The sequence below is a fragment of the Drosophila sulfurigaster genome, chromosome 2L (genome assembly GCF_023558435.1).
Source record: "Drosophila sulfurigaster albostrigata strain 15112-1811.04 chromosome 2L, ASM2355843v2, whole genome shotgun sequence".
In the NCBI taxonomy this organism is placed as follows: domain Eukaryota; kingdom Metazoa; phylum Arthropoda; class Insecta; order Diptera; family Drosophilidae; genus Drosophila; species Drosophila sulfurigaster.
In genome coordinates this window covers 18,098,308-18,113,794 of record NC_084881.1, presented here as the reverse complement: position 1 = coordinate 18,113,794, position 15,487 = coordinate 18,098,308, and the positions used below count along the sequence as shown (strand labels likewise).

The 15,487-nt window shown below is 38.7% G+C and overlaps 2 protein-coding genes across 2 annotated transcripts in view; one reads left to right on the top strand and one right to left on the bottom strand.

Moving 5' to 3' along the window:
* The window catches only part of LOC133850262 (dynein axonemal heavy chain 7), a 28,470-nt gene extending 22,270 nt beyond the window's left edge, over positions 1-6,200 (top strand). The window contains 3 exon segments of the mRNA XM_062286308.1: positions 197-446; positions 5,275-5,426; positions 5,600-6,200. Of these exon segments, the coding sequence (XP_062142292.1) occupies positions 197-446; positions 5,275-5,426; positions 5,600-6,106 (909 nt within the window). The 3' untranslated portion in view covers positions 6,107-6,200.
* On the bottom strand, positions 888-5,192 carry LOC133850263 (cilia- and flagella-associated protein 91-like). The gene is made up of 3 exons (XM_062286309.1): positions 4,717-5,192; positions 4,409-4,646; positions 888-3,883 (listed from the first exon to the last, which is right to left on the bottom strand). Exons 1-3 carry the CDS (start codon positions 5,045-5,047, stop codon positions 994-996), a joined length of 3,459 nt encoding a protein of 1,152 aa, XP_062142293.1. The 5' UTR covers positions 5,048-5,192; the 3' UTR covers positions 888-993.
* Positions 6,201-15,487: the final 9,287 nt, after the last annotated feature.

Here is a 15,487-nt window from a genome sequence, read left to right as displayed (position 1 = left end):
AAGTTGCCGTTATTGCTTTGCTTCACTTTGCGCTGTTCTCAAGTTTCTTGCTTTTTTCATGCTTGCGCTTTAGCAATTGGAGAAAACCCAAAGGGTTTATGTTGAAGTGTTGTCGCAACGTTTTCCCGAGAATCTATCCTTACCCACCTGTCCCACATGTCCACCCTTCCTTGCACTTTACGATCTACCCCTGAAGGACACCAGTGGCAGCAAGGACGATAGCGAGGGTTCCAAGGCATTGACGCCTGAGGAGGTGGTCACCAATGTGGCCACCGATATACTGGATAAGTTGCCCAAATTGTTTGATCGCGAGGCGGCCTTGTTACGTTACCCAACGCGCTACAATGAGAGCATGAACACGGTGTTGGTGCAGGAAATGGTGCGTTTCAATGTGCTGCTGAATACCATCAGAACGAGCCTTATTACGTTGCGAAAGGGTATCAAGGGTAAGTTACGAATTAAGAGTCCAAAAATGTGGTATATGTAAGATTGGTAAGTTATATTTTTTGGGTATAAACTCCAAACTGTTAATTTCTATTTAAATTTTTGTTCGATTTTAAATGCGCATTAAAGTGGGAAATTTTTTAAAATGTATCTAAGATACCAAAGTGTTCACAAGATTGCTGTGAGCAAGTTAACACCATTAATAGTCACTGTGATCTAGGTGTTTAAATTGACAGACAGACTACTAGATGAATAAGTTTTCAATACAAACGAATTATTCAATATGCTAACTAGAAACTTTAATTCAATAAAATTTGATGAACTTTTAAAACGCTAATGGATATCAGAAGAGTGTTCGCTTTTCGTAATGATGCACAGACGGAGGCAGTCTTTCGTAATAGGTCAAACCTTTCGTTAACCACCATAAATATATCTATCCAATATCTGCACAATAACTAAAGTAACTTTTAATTTATAATCATATTTAACATCATCATTTCACTACTTATAGTGGCTCCAAAATCAGCATAATTAATTAATTTTCCCTTTCTATTCGCGATGTTGGGAATTTTTGTCTTCGCTTTTCACAGACTTTACGCTTTTTCCTGACTGCGATACTTCGTCGTTGGGAGCCGTTAGATCATAATGGCTGGACACGCCACTAAATTTCTTAGTGTCCCTCGCATCGAAGAACGTATTCGATGTTTTATTCGAGGAAAGATTTCCCAAAGGATGCTCGTCTTCTTCTTCGTCGATCAGCAGACTTGTGGCCCTTGGGATTCGCTCCTTTGGCAATTCTACTTGCGATGCTAGCTTTGAATCAGGTAACGATCCAACTCTCGATGGAGGTCGCGATACAGCTGGCCGCTTCAATGTTCCCTTTAATGACGCATCCGATGACGATTGTTGTCGCAAAACAGTGTCTGTACTCATAAGCAGCTCCTCCTCTTTGCCCTCGTCAACGTAGTCATCTCGAGGCCACCAGCTGCTCTCGTCATCGGCCTCGTATTCCGTGTACGCATCACTGGGCACGGTGCCGTCGATGAGCTCGTGAAACGCGTGTATCAATTGATCCTCCGGTCTTTTTTTGGTCTGTGTGCCAAACTCCACGCCAATGTATGTCATCCTGGAACTGCTCGTATCGTCAGCAATGTCCGTCTCCAGTCCCGGATGCCTGACGGTAGCAAAATGCTCCTCATTGGTCACATCCAACATGCTGACAATGCTGTGCACATCACCCTCAACTTCGGATATTTTTTCCCTCTCCTTGTAGACGTGCAAATGCACCAATGCATCGCTTTGATCATCCTCGATCTTCACTTTAGCATCACCCAAATAATGCTCATCGGTATCCAAAGCTTTTGTGATCTTATCGCCCTTCATCTTCTTAAGCAGCGACAAAACTTGCGTCTTCAAATGCATAATATTCTCGATTTCACCTTCAGCAACGGTTTCATCCAATCTCCGTTTCTGCAAATTCTCCTCCTCCAATTCACGTATATTATCACGTTTGCTAATCAATTGTCGTGAGAAGGCCTGATGCAATTCCACCGGTTCCATGGGTTCAATATCCCGATTCATTTCCTCCAGAATCCGATCGAAAATCCCATCAAACAGATCGTTGCAATTCTCGTGTGCTACGCGTTCCGTTTCCGTCTTCCAGCGTCTTCCTGGCACCGCCTGCCTGATGACCTTTCGCAGTATGGCCTCCACTTCGATGTTGGCTGTGCGTGGACGCGGTGTTTCGCCTTCACTTTCCGTCGAAAACAAATACAAATCATTGTCAATCAAACGATCGATGAGATCACTGCCAATCACGGTTGCAATGTCATAAGTTTCCAACTCTTCCCAGATGCGCCCAAAGAGCACATCGTCTATGATGTACTTGGCTATCAGAGTCTTCTCATACTTGATCACCAGAGTGTTGAGGTCGGGAAAGACCATGGCACGCAATAGTTCACGCAAAGGCTCGTAGGTCAGCGGTGTTTGCACCAGTTTAATGTTGTCCAACCACCGCTGAATATCCGCATCGATTTGTTTGGCCAAAACAATCACAGACTCAGCCGCATTGTTCTCGGCAATATGCGCCATATCTGTGGTCAATATGGTGTTGATATAGTCCTCGGTCACCTCGTTATTAACCACATTACTCTGCTGAAAGATGTCCTCGTAAAGTATGCGTAAATTATTCTCCTTCTGGCGTAGACCAGCCTCGGCAGCTTCGCGACGCCAACGCTCCTTTTGGGCTAATATAGAGAAAAAATGCAGCTTACGCTGCTCCTTGAGTCGCTCCATTTCCTCCGAGAGGAATTGCATAATCCAGCCAATGGTGCCGCCTTCGTAGATGTGCAACAACTGCTCTAGATCCTCAGTCCGACGCTCGCGTATCATTTGCTCCGCAATATCGGGACTGTGTGTGCGTCGCTCCTCATCCTCGAGGAAGTTGCGTATGGCCAGTATTTGCTCGGGTGACAGTTCCTCGCCCACTTTCAATTCAGCGACGTCGGAGCGTCGTGCGCGATCCATGAAAAAGTCGCGAGCATCCACATCCTCATAGTTGTAGCTGATGCGCGCATCCACCTCGGAAGCTACCTTCGGGCGACGCTTCAGGCACTTGGGTGCTGTCTTCTGGCGCGTCGCCTGCGATCGCAGCGTCTTCAGCGATTCGTAGAGCTTTTGCAGATGCTTGTCGGAGCAGAAGTTCTGCTCGTACTCCTTCACATACTCCTTGGGCTTGGACCATTCCTTGAGCTTGGTGAACGGACACTCCAGTTTGTCCATATCAACACGCTTCTCCAGGCTATCGATGCGCATGTCAAATGCCTTGCGTCCGTCGCCCACAAAATTGCGACGCGCCGGATCGACGCCATGACGTATGAGCGGACCGTAAAACTCCGAGCACGGCGATCCCAGCGCCTGCATCGGACTCTGTTTCTTCCACCGACGCGAGGTGCCCGAGTGTTCGATCTGCAGGCGTCGCATCGCACGCTGATATTTTATTTCGTTCTTGTTGAGACCGTGCTGGCGACGCTTCTCAATGGTGGCACATGCTTCCTCTATGCGTGTCTTTGAAGCCGTGTGCATTTGCCTTTCTCGCTTGTCGAACATGCGTATCACAATCTTCAAGCGCATCATCTGACACTCTTGTATGTATTCCTCCCGCTCGATCCATTGCTCCCACTCGAAGGCCTCGAGTATGGGACGATATTTGCTATTGATTGCACTTTCCCGTGCCTCGTGCAACTGCTGCATAAAGTTCGTCTTCAGCGCCTGATTGAAGGCCCAACGTTTGCGTGCTCTTTCGAGTATTTCCACCTCGTAGAGTCCAGGTGGCTTGTCGCCCGGCAGCAGCGTGGCCAAATTGAAGAGCTCCAGGTGTTCGGATTGCTCCTTGTCCACAATGTCTGGCAAGTATGCGAGAGTTTGTGCCGAAGATTCCCTAGAGCGACGACAAAGTAATTCAATTAAATTAAGGACTGACTATTTAAAACACTTAAAAAAAACTATTCAAATTTATGTTGAAAAATAATAAAATATAATAAATAATAAAAGTTAACATTAAACATGTGAGAAATAAAACAAAATATACGAAACTTCATAAGTAAATTTAAAAAAAATATTTAAATGAAAAAATTAAAATTAAAAAATGAAATAGAAACAACTTTGAAGTTGTTTAAATGAAAAAATAGTAAAAAATATGAATTTAATATTTAAATATTTAAAAAAATGAAATCTGAGACCAATAATACACGATAAAAGGTATTAAAAAAAACTTAAACTTAAAACTCTACTAACTCAAAATAGAAAATTAAGTATTAAAAATATCTCAATAATAAAACTAAATTTCTAATGATTTTTAATAATAATTCAACACAATATATAAAAGTTAAAATATTTAAAATAATTCAAAAATATATATCTTTAAAACAATTAAACCAGATAAATACAGAAATTAGAGAATTACCTGTAAAGCGTTTGTGTGGCCTGATCCTTGAAGGGTCGCTTGTCCACAAACTTGGGAAAGTAATCGCACTTGGTCGTATAGTCCTTGACACTCTGCAATGAATCACGCATCTTCACCTCGAATGTGATGACATTTGTGTCGCGTTCCGTTAGGAAATCAATGCCCGGTGCCTTGAATTGACACTCGCTGTCCGTCCGCGCCAACCAACCGACTTTACGCTCCGCCGGATTATTGGCACCTAAGCAAAAGGCAATCAAAGGAAGATCAAGCAACGATTTGAGGTATATAAATGAACCAACTAAACTCACCGCCTGTCGCACGTGGCTCCAGCGTGGGATTTGTTATCAGACATGAGGTTAAACCAGTCTGCATTTCCGAATCCTTAACTACGGTTTGTTGTCGCTGCTGATGCTGCTGCTGCTGCTGCTGCTGCTGCTGCTTCTGTTTGCTAAAGGTCACACGCTTGGCATGCTTTGGCGGCTCCACCAGCAGCTGCACAGATTCCTTCGACTTGACCCGCTTCACCTCGAGGGGTGCAACGCGGGGCGAGGAGCCGCTGTGCCGCGATGTCGAGCTGCTGTTGCGCATACGACGTGCCTCGAAGAGCACATTCATTACGCCTGTCTCTTGAGCTGGCATTCTCGTTATTCTCGTTCTTCTCTTTTTGTTAATTTGCAGCTAATTAAACGTAATTTATCAAGTATTTATTTATGCCGAAACGGTAACTTGAGTTCAATTATTGATGTACACTTTCTGATTGTCCTTTGTACTAATTGAATTTTCAATTTGATTCGGCCTACTTGAGTTTTAATTTGTTTGTATGATTGTTTGATGATTATTTGTTTGATTATTTCTTCATTTTGCAGGTCTCGTCGTAATGTCCGCTGCTGTTGAGGCCGTGTACAAGTCGGTGCTGATTGCCAAAATTCCAGGGATGTGGGCCAGCAAATCGTATCCGAGCCTCAAGCCACTTGGCAGCTATGTCACGGACTTTTTGCGTCGCCTCGAATTCCTGCAGGTGAGTCGACCAAGTTGAATCGAGTTGAGTTGAGTTGAGTTCGTTTCTCTTGGCAACCAAAACTTTGCTTGTTTGCTCAATCGTTAGTGGGTTGAAGCGGCGCCCCTACTTGCACAAATGTTGACCCTCTTTTTGTTTCCTCTTCACCTACACACTCACATACACACACACAGCATTGGTATGACCATGGAGCTCCATCGACCTTTTGGCTGTCAGGCTTCTTCTTTACCCAGGCATTCTTGACGGGCGCCCAACAGAATTATGCTCGCAAGTATGTCATCTCCATCGATCTGTTGGCCTTTGACTATGAAGTGCTCTCGCTGGAGGAGCATCAAATCAAAGGACTCTCCGCACCCGACGATGGTGTCTACGTCTATGGCATCTTCTTGGAGGGCGCCTGCTGGGATCGTAAGAATAAATATCTGGCTGAGTCACGACCACGTGAACTCTTCGACACGATGCCACTTATCTGGTTGCGTCCCTTGAAACGCACCGATCTCCCAGAGCGTCACAGTTACACGTGTCCCATGTACAAGACGGCGGAGCGTCGTGGTGTTTTATCCACCACAGGACACAGCACGAATTTTGTTGTTGCCATGCTGTTGAGCTGCAATCCAAACACTCCAATCGCCCATTGGATTATACGTGGCACAGCGTTGCTTTGTCAGCTGAGTTTCTAAATTGCGTTGAACAGCACTCGAAGCGTAGAGACTGCAATATATATTTTCTGTAAGTATAGACAAAAAAACATTCATTAGCTCAATTGTGTACAGAGTAGTATGTGTGTGTGTGTGTGTGTATAAATAAATTGTCAGCTACAGTTGTAAGATTATTAAATCAATTGTCTTTTTATTTAAAGCAAAGAGGTAACGAGTAAAATTTAATAGTTGAAATTTATGTAAAGAATTAGAACTGATCTATTTTCGAAGTAAAACTTACTGAACAACAAACAAAAGTAAATTGCATTGCAAATATGTAAATTCAGTAGCGCTTAAGCAGAAAAAGTTTATATTAATAATAGAATACATTTTATCAATAATGTTAATCAGAATATCAAATTAATATTTTACTTTATGTGAAAAAGTTCAATAACGTTACACTATTGGAATACATAAGTTATTGATAACTAGATTGAAATGTTTAGTGACTTCAAAGCTAAGGTAAGTAAATACAAATAAATGGAAAGAACAGAACATTAAATTAAATAACTTGAAAAAGAAAGTAATATAGAAATAATGTATAATTTAAAGCAACCTTGGAAATGATCTACTTATTTTATATAAAGAATGACTTAATGCTTATTTTGACAATTAAATTGAAATGGTCACCAAACAACTTAAAAGAAAAACTATATTGCTTAAAAGCTTAAAAGATACTTGCAATTTGACTAGATTTTTCATCGATTTTATGAAATTAGTATTTTATTTGTTATGACTGTAAATTGAATCCCCTCAGCTTAGCTCTAAATTTTCACAAAAATTAAAACATACAAAAAGTAAATGAAAACATGAGCCATGTCGTGAGAGGCTGGGATTTAATTTTGCACAACCCAAAGGACAGACAAACAGAGTGTTTGCCTCAGTCTCCTTCATATCTTAACTAAGGGTTCATTTGATATTGTTGTGGTTGCTGGGCGGTGCTCATCAATTTCAATTGAAGTGCAGAACATTCTCCTCTTCTCTCCTCTCTCCATGCAAACTTTGTGTTTGGCTGCAGATAAAATTTAATATCGCACACAGAGAGAGAAGAGAGAGGCGCATTGAAGTTACAGCTTGGCAACTTGTTGTGCTTCAAGACTCGAAATAAATGACCCCAAATGGCTTGGATTTAACTCGCAGCAATTCCGGGGGATGTACGCAAAAGGCACGTTAATCATTTATTATCTGACATGACTGTGATTATTTAACTTTTAGCCTGTTTTACAGCCATATTTCATTTTAAGCTGAGTGTTTCCCTGCTGCTGCTTCCCTTTCTTTCTGTTTTTTTTCTTTTCTTTTCTTTCTTCTTTTTTTTTTTGCTTCTCGCTGGCTTTATTTAAAATTGTTGCACAATTTCTGTTTTGTGTCCAATTTTGTCTAATAATTTATGAGCAAAGTTTTTGTGCTGAATCGCTGGCAACACAAAAATAAATGGGGAAAGTGTATTTTTGACGATAAGGCGCAACACTTAACAAAAAATCAGGAAATTTTATCGCTGCCTCAAAGCGCTTTTCAACTCACTTTTGTCGAACTTTAATTAGTTCAATTATTGGGCAATTACGCAACAGGAGCCAGAAACAGAATTGGATCAAATTGGGGGTCGTTTTTTTGTACCTGGCTCCTTTTGATGCCATGCTTATCGTGCCTATTAATTATAACACTCTATCACTTGAAAATGGCTTCACTCTGCTTGCCCATTAATTACCACCTTGAAGCGGCAAACGCTATTTATCAGCGCCCTGGCAACTGTTCGCCTCTCTTTCTCACTCTCTCTTCCACTCCCCTTTCTGCACCCCAAAAAGAAGGCTCCATTCCGATTTGTTGCTTGGCATTCCAACACGCCTTTGGGGCTCAGTCAGCTGAGCGTGACCCCATCAATGATAATGTTGCTAATTAAGCTAGAAAACATTTTCACAAACTGTTTAAAGCGATTAGATAATGTTGAAATCTGCCACGATAATCTTGCCATCTACACAGCTCCCTTGGCGTTCGTCTTTCTCATTCCATTTGGAGCTGTCGAAATCCTTTCATTTCTTATCAGACGCCATCTTGATTTTACGTTCTCTACCTTTTCCACTTGTCTCGGGTAGTTTTCCACCCGACACTCTGAAAGGGTAAAATGCGCAAGTGGCGGTGGAGGAGGTGTGCTCTGGGATAAGGTGAATCTCCTGAGGCAACTTCTATCAATTGTAATATGACAGTGCCTGTCATGCGTTATTTGCCCAGCGAATTTACTCAAGCTGTTCAGATTTTCATCTAAAGATGCAAGACTATTTCACAAATTGCTGTATCGATTTAAATATCAAATAATATGTTGAAAGTGATAAAATTCATAAATTTTCTTTGCTTCTTTTTAAAATTATATATATATATATATATAATTAAACTCTTAAATAGAATGCGATGTTTGTATTTTCTTTTTTAAATTTAATTAATTTATTTAAAATTTTGGAATTGAAATTTTAGTTAAGGTATAAATATTATATATAACTGTGTTTTAAGCTTCATTAAATCAAATTCTGTTTAATTTTAAGATATTTTTAATTTTGAAGTAAAAATATCAAATTTTCAAGTCCCTGAAAAGTATGCTATAAAATGTTTAAGAAGTGAAATAATTTTAAAAACAAAAAAATGTATTAAATCGGATAAAGCATATTACTTTAAGATAAATTATTCAACACTCTAATCCTATTGGAAATATTTCCAATTGAATACCCTTCATAAGCATCAAATTACGTGGTGCAATGCATTGTTAGAGTATTAAGGTTACCCATGGCAAATTTCCCTTATTCACTTTGCTTCTATTTCTTTGTTGCGGGTAGTTTTCTATTTTCATTCGAATCTTGGGTGTTTTTTTTTTTTTAGCCAAATAATAATGCGTATTTATGAGCAAACAACGAAATTATATTTACTTGCTCTCGCTCTGCCAATATTTGCATGCAATTAATTTTCCAGGGCGGGCAACAACAAGAACGAGAAGAACAGCAGTAACAACAACAACAACAGCAACGACGCGGCGAATCAAACGAAGCATAAACGAAGCGTGGCATCCGCATCCCAAAAACGTCTCAGTGCGTTCAACAATTTACCTCTCCTCAACTTCACCCACGCAACTGGCTGGCTGGCTGCCACTTCGACCAGAGGAGACGCTGGGATGCGGACCATCACAATTTATTCTAAAAAGTATTGCTAACGAAGGAATCGAAGAGAAATTCACTGCGCTGCTTCTGTTGTTGTTGTTGTTCTTGTGGTTGTGTCTGCTGTTGTTGCTCTTGCTGATGATGGCGCCGATAACGATGCGGCAACTTTGGCAAGTTGCCCCCTCCTCCACCCTCCCCCACTTCTGTCCTCCCTCTACTACTTGTGCCACATTTTCCGACAGTCTTCTGCAGTCCGTCGCTGCTGAGGCAACTCGAACGTTCGTTAATGCCGGGCAACATTTTCTTTAAAAACTTCGTTTGCTTTCGACTTTTTTAATTAAATTTTCAAGCGTAAGACAAATAAAATGTGCAAAGTTGCTATAATGCTGCCTAGGCCTGCCCTTTTCCTAGCCATTTCCCTCCTTTCCCCCATTTTCCACCCGCTCCCCTTGGAGCAGTCTGCTTCCAAAAATATAAAGACATTTAACTGCTAAATTCAACTCGTTTCGTTTAATGACCTGCCCAAAAGGCAGATCTCTGGAACGGATTGCTTGATTTTATGTTATCAAAAATATTTTCAGGCACTTAAATTAATTTATCGTTCCTTCTCTCTGACGTTACACAACAGCAGCAGCAGCAGCAGCCGCATAAGCAGAGTTCTACACACATCCAGAGAGTAGAGTGAGGAACACCGAAAAAAGGGGGGCGTTAGGCGTTGTTATAACCCCAAATAAATTAATGTTCTAAACACAAAAAATTGTAAATCAATATTTATTCGTAATACGTGTTATGGGTATATTGATTTATGCAAGTCGTTTGCCATATGAATTAGGGAAATTATGGCATGTCGTTAGGCTCGATTTATATTTTTGGGATATTAAAGAAGTATTGAATGGTGTTGGATCGTTAAAGTTATGAAATAAAGGATTAGGCTAAGCAATTCTAATGTCAAATTTTTCATCCCCTCTTTCTGAATAATTTTCTCATTAATAAAAGTAACGTGTTAAATATTTCTTAAAAACATGTAAACAAGTTTAAGTCGATTTTGATTTTCATTTACCCATTTTAAATATCAATAAAAATATAAATATATAAATACTAAAATACACCAACACATATATTTGGTATATTGATATACTATAACATTTTAAATATCTGCGGTCGGCTGTTCACTTTGATCAACAATATACATATGTATATACTTTATAGGATCGAGATGCCTCCTTCTGGCTATTACATACATTTCCTGTAGGAAATATAACTTTCATAATACCCTTTTACCCTATGAGTAGCGGGTGTAAATATATACTTGAGTTGCTGAGAGAATCTTTTTAGTTTCATACAAGTATTCGAAAATTTATCATTTATTTTAAACTCAGTTTAATCCTTTCTATTGCAATTTATTCTAGACCTAAATTAGCTATAAGAGCATGAAATATTCGCTGCTCGGAAAATTGTATAATATATGCGACTTTTGTTTGTGGTACATTGGCTTTATGTGTTTGGATTCTTTTGGCGCTTATGTTGATAAATTTATGACATGAAATGTTTTGGGCATTATTTTTTTTGGCTTTTTATCTGCGGCCATGTTTTTAGCTAAAGGTAGGCGTAACGGGCGGGGCGTGGCTCTGGCCAGGGCTTATCCTCTATGCCATCGGATGTTTTGGGCTGTGCCTCGTGATGTGACACAGACATAAAAAAGAATATGTCTACAAAATATGTACTATACTCATAGGTATGCATGACAATTTGTGAATTTATGTGCAGAAATTTACATTTTTTATGTGTAATATATTGTTGTTGTTTATACGTGTGCACTCACTGTAGTAGTTGGGAGTTTGGATGATGGCGAAGAGGCTAGGCTGGGGAATTGGCTTTGAGATTTGGCGAAATGCATACGTTTCTTGTTGGGCTGGGTCGCTTTTTGGGCGCCATTTATCAACTCTTGAGGGCGGATGAGGGGCAAAAAACATAAAATTGCACTTATGCAGCCCAACGAAGCAACCAATCTCTAACCAACCAAACAGCCAAACATCCAAGCAACTAACCATCCGACCAGTCAGCCAGACATCCAGCCATCCAACCATAACCGAGAAAACCAGTCAAGTGCATGTGGGCCATACAAAAAGCGTATTCACATATTCAGGGCGCACATCTTCACTTGCTAACCCTGTTGTGTATGTGTGTGTGTGTGTGTGTGTGTGTGTGTGCTGGGAAGTGTGTGTTTTGCCCTGCGCCCGATAGCTTCAACCGCATAAATTGCTTTAGCACCAAAGGGATTTGTGTCAAAATCAGACCAAAAAGAATCCGAAGCGAAGACAAGACGCGTCCGGTTCAAGAAATGAAGTCTGTCCCGGCATTGATAAATCACAGATACTCCGGGTTGCCAGCAAATAAACACTATATCATTTCATGTTTCGCTGTGTAGCATGTCACTTTATTTTTGTCCTGTTTTTGTTTCTTATTTTCTATCAAAGTTCAAGATTGCACCTCTCTTGGTTTTACTGCTTCACATTGCATTTTATGTTTGTTTCATTCCATTCCATTGCAGTTAGATTTACTACTCCAATCCATTCCATTTAGATATTTCATTCTATTTCATTCGATATATATATTTCGTTATATTTAGATATTTCATTCAATTTTATATACATTGTTCTATGAGTATATTAAACATTTTTTTATTCCATACTTGGAATATGAATATATATGTTATTTAATATGCCTTATAAATTGTGCATATTGAAGTTTTCATTTTCATTTTTATTTATTTCAAGTTCTTTATTCGATTGTTTACCATCTATATTTCATATTCAGCAGTCTTTAATTCTTCTGAAATTTTCTTTTAATTTAATATTAAATTAATTATTTTGAATTTTTTTTTTTATATAAATTATATTCAGTTTTCATAAATTCAAGTTCCGTTGCAAATATTTATCCTCGTTTAACTAAATATAACCATTTTTTTTTGTATGTATTTCAAAGTAGTTGCAGTTCCTTAAATATGGAAATACTATCTATCTATTTTAGTTTATATTATTTTATTCAATTATTATTTTTTTATTTATATTTATTTGAAGTTGATCTATTTTAGTTATATTTATATTTATGTTAATTTTAATTTATATTTAAAATATATGTATATTCTAATTCGTTTATAAAATTTTTTATTCGTATCAAATTCTATATAATGTATTATACATATTTTGTACTCGTTATTTCGTGGTCTACATTATTATTCTACTATTCCACGTTTCCTATTTTTTTATATTCTATGTTATATTTATGCTCAATATTAACCTACTCTCTAGTCCATCAATCCCTTTAGAGCTTGTCAAAATTCTAGGTTAGAATGGCAAAAGTTTTGCCTTAATTTTGAGCATTTGCTCTTACAGTTACAGCCAAAAGTTTTTCTACTTCAATAAGCTGCCGGCAAAGCAACTCACGCATATGAAGTGCAGATACAAATGTGACAGCACATGTGTGTGTTTGTGTGTGTGAGTGTGCGAGTGTGCAGTCATATTACTCGTGTGTGCTGTAGCAAATCAGCTTACAACTTAAATTGAGGCACTTTCGTTTAGCTTCACTTTGCATGTTCGTGCTTTTTGCGCAATTCCTTAAGAGCCGGCGGCAGCAGGATATTCTAAACACAATGGCAAGACGCAAGCGGGGAGAGAGAGAGCAAGAGGTGGACAAAGAGGCGCAACAGTGAGAGATAGAGAGAGAGAGAGGGAACGAGAAAGAGAGAAGGTAAAGAAAACCGCCGCTGGCACAATTTAGTTCCTGCGGGATATGTTGAAGTTGTTGTTGCTGTTGTTGTTGCAGACAACTTTTCACTTGCTCTATTTACCATCCTATGTATGTATTTTCCACATGTGTGTGTGTGTGAATGTGCGTGTATTCCAGTGTGTGTGTGCGTGAGCATTAGAAATAAATCAAGGGATTTTTGGGATTTCGGTTTTTGCTTAGCTTAGTTTTCTCTTTTCTTTTTTTCTTTTTTTCTTCCTTTTTCTTCTTCAATGGCTGCGGCGCTTCTTGTCTACACATGCGCAGGTCCTTTGCTCTGGAAGGAGGCTTTTGCGGTTATGTTTGAGGAGAGGCGATGCAAGGGGGGCAGGCGTTTGTGTTTGCAGAAGATGAGGCATTAGTTTGGAAAATTGTTTCGTCCACCGCAGGCCAAGCCGAACAACAACTTGTTGTTTTCTCAGGGCGAAAATGCTGTCAGAGAACTCAAATAGAAGTTGAAAACTTTACGACATGCAATTATGAACAGTTTTCTTTTATTTTTGCTCGTTTTGTGCAATTTTCGCCAATGTCCCCAAATCTTTATGTGTGTGACTCAGCAAATCCATGTGAATCAAGCTTATTTGGATTGCAATTAAGGATTTTAGCTAAATTGAATTTGTTACACAAATTGATTTAGCCCAAAACAGAGTCGAACATCGCACTGCGCACTTCCAACTATTTAAAGCCAAAAACTTTTGGTCGAATGTTAATCAGCCGTAAACCACAAAACAGCAAAACCAAGCTGTGCATTATTGATAATATGTTGTAGTTGTAGTTACCAGAGTTGCCAGCGTTGCTCTAATTACTGTGTGGTAACACAAGCAAGTCGCGTAAATCGAGAATGCCTTTGATGTAGCCTCAAACATTCAGAGCTCTCTCAGCTTTCTGTCGTTTGCCAAATGTGGTTAATTAAATGTAATGACATATTAGCATAATAATTTGAAACATTTGTGGTATTCCCTGCCTGGCATCTACTTCTCTCTTTCCATCTCTCTCTGTCTCTCTCTCTCTGTGTGTCCCGAAAATGTTGAGCATTTCTCTTTGGTAAAAGCGGCTGCCTCGTTAAATGCAATCTATCAGTTGCAAATTAACAAGAAAATTGCTTTTTCATGCAATTTATAATCAACTGTCGCATTTATTTAGTGACAAAACAAACCAAAAACACAAGTCAAAATGAAGCAAATGAAGTGAAGCGAGCCGAAAAAATACCCTGTAAAGTAATTTGATAAATATTCACAAATTTATTCTTTCTAAATATAAGTAAATAAATATATAATAAAAAGGAGCAGCTTTGGTGTAGGTATATTCAGTGCTCTATGATATATTTTTAATATAATAATACCAAATCAATATACTGAAAAAGTTTTCAAATATACAAAAGGCTATATTTGGTGCTGGTATATTTTAGTGATTTTCAGTATATTAATTTGATATTTTTTTTATTAATTGTACCGCATTATTTCACTTTTATTATTATATTCTATTCTTTTCTTCTTTTACTTAACTTCCCTATAATCTAGAACATATTATAAATTTCATACCCTTATAACACATTTGTTCTGCTTACAGCGCATTTCAAAACAATATCAAAATGATTTTTCAGGACGCTGTGAAGCGTGAAATTAAGTGCACAAAAATGCGAATTCTAAATTTAAAATTTGAGCCAACTTTACGAATCATATTGACAAATAATTTGAGAATGATTTTGTTTGATTGGAATGCTGGCCGCATGCAAATCAATTAGATGATAATTAAATCTGCACATAGAAAAACGTTTTTGCCGCAAATGTTCAGAACACAAACACACACGTGTGTGCAGCACACGCTGCGTATGAGTATTATTTATGGTTGAATAAATTGAAAGCATTGCATTTGAGCCGTATTATTGTTATTTTGTGAAGCGGAAAGCATTCACACGTTATTATTATTTTGTATTTATTCTTTTTTGTAAGCATGGATGATCTGCTGAGTCAAGAGGAATTAAAATGTAGCGATAATAATTCTGTACTCGGCTGTTTTTAAGGCACTTTTAAGCTTGCTTGTGACATGATGATGTACAGCAATAGCTGACTTCAAGCTGAATGCTTAGCTGAAGGCGCGTGTAATTAATTAATGTTGTTATCCATCATCAAATTGCGTATTTCCTTAATGTATTTACAACTAATCTGTTTGGTAAATCTAAGCTGCGACTTTGATACACACACGCTTTGTATTCCCTAGATTTATGTAATATGCGTTAACAGCACTTTCGGCTAATGTCATTTCATTTATTTCCTCGAATTACGCTTTTGCTGGCTGCATATTCAAATTGTGTGCAATTGTTTGGCTGTCATTCGTAGTACTCGGATTCGGATTCGGATGTATCTAAAAATCAAATCAAATGCCAGTTGGGTCAAACGAACACGCCAGCCCTTGACATTTAATTAAATAAGAGCGC

Bases quoted from the DNA above. Each gene is read 5' to 3' on its own strand.
- LOC133850263 (XM_062286309.1), bottom strand. From the start codon at position 5,047: ATGCCAGCTCAAGAGACAGGCGTAATGAATGTGCTCTTCGAGGCACGT. The intron at 4,647-4,716 runs GTGAGTTTAGTT...CCTTTTGCTTAG, and splicing joins GGAGCCACGTGCGACAGGCG to GTGCCAATAATCCGGCGGAG. The intron at 3,884-4,408 runs GTAATTCTCTAA...TCGTCGCTCTAG, and splicing joins GCCACACAAACGCTTTACAG to GGAATCTTCGGCACAAACTC.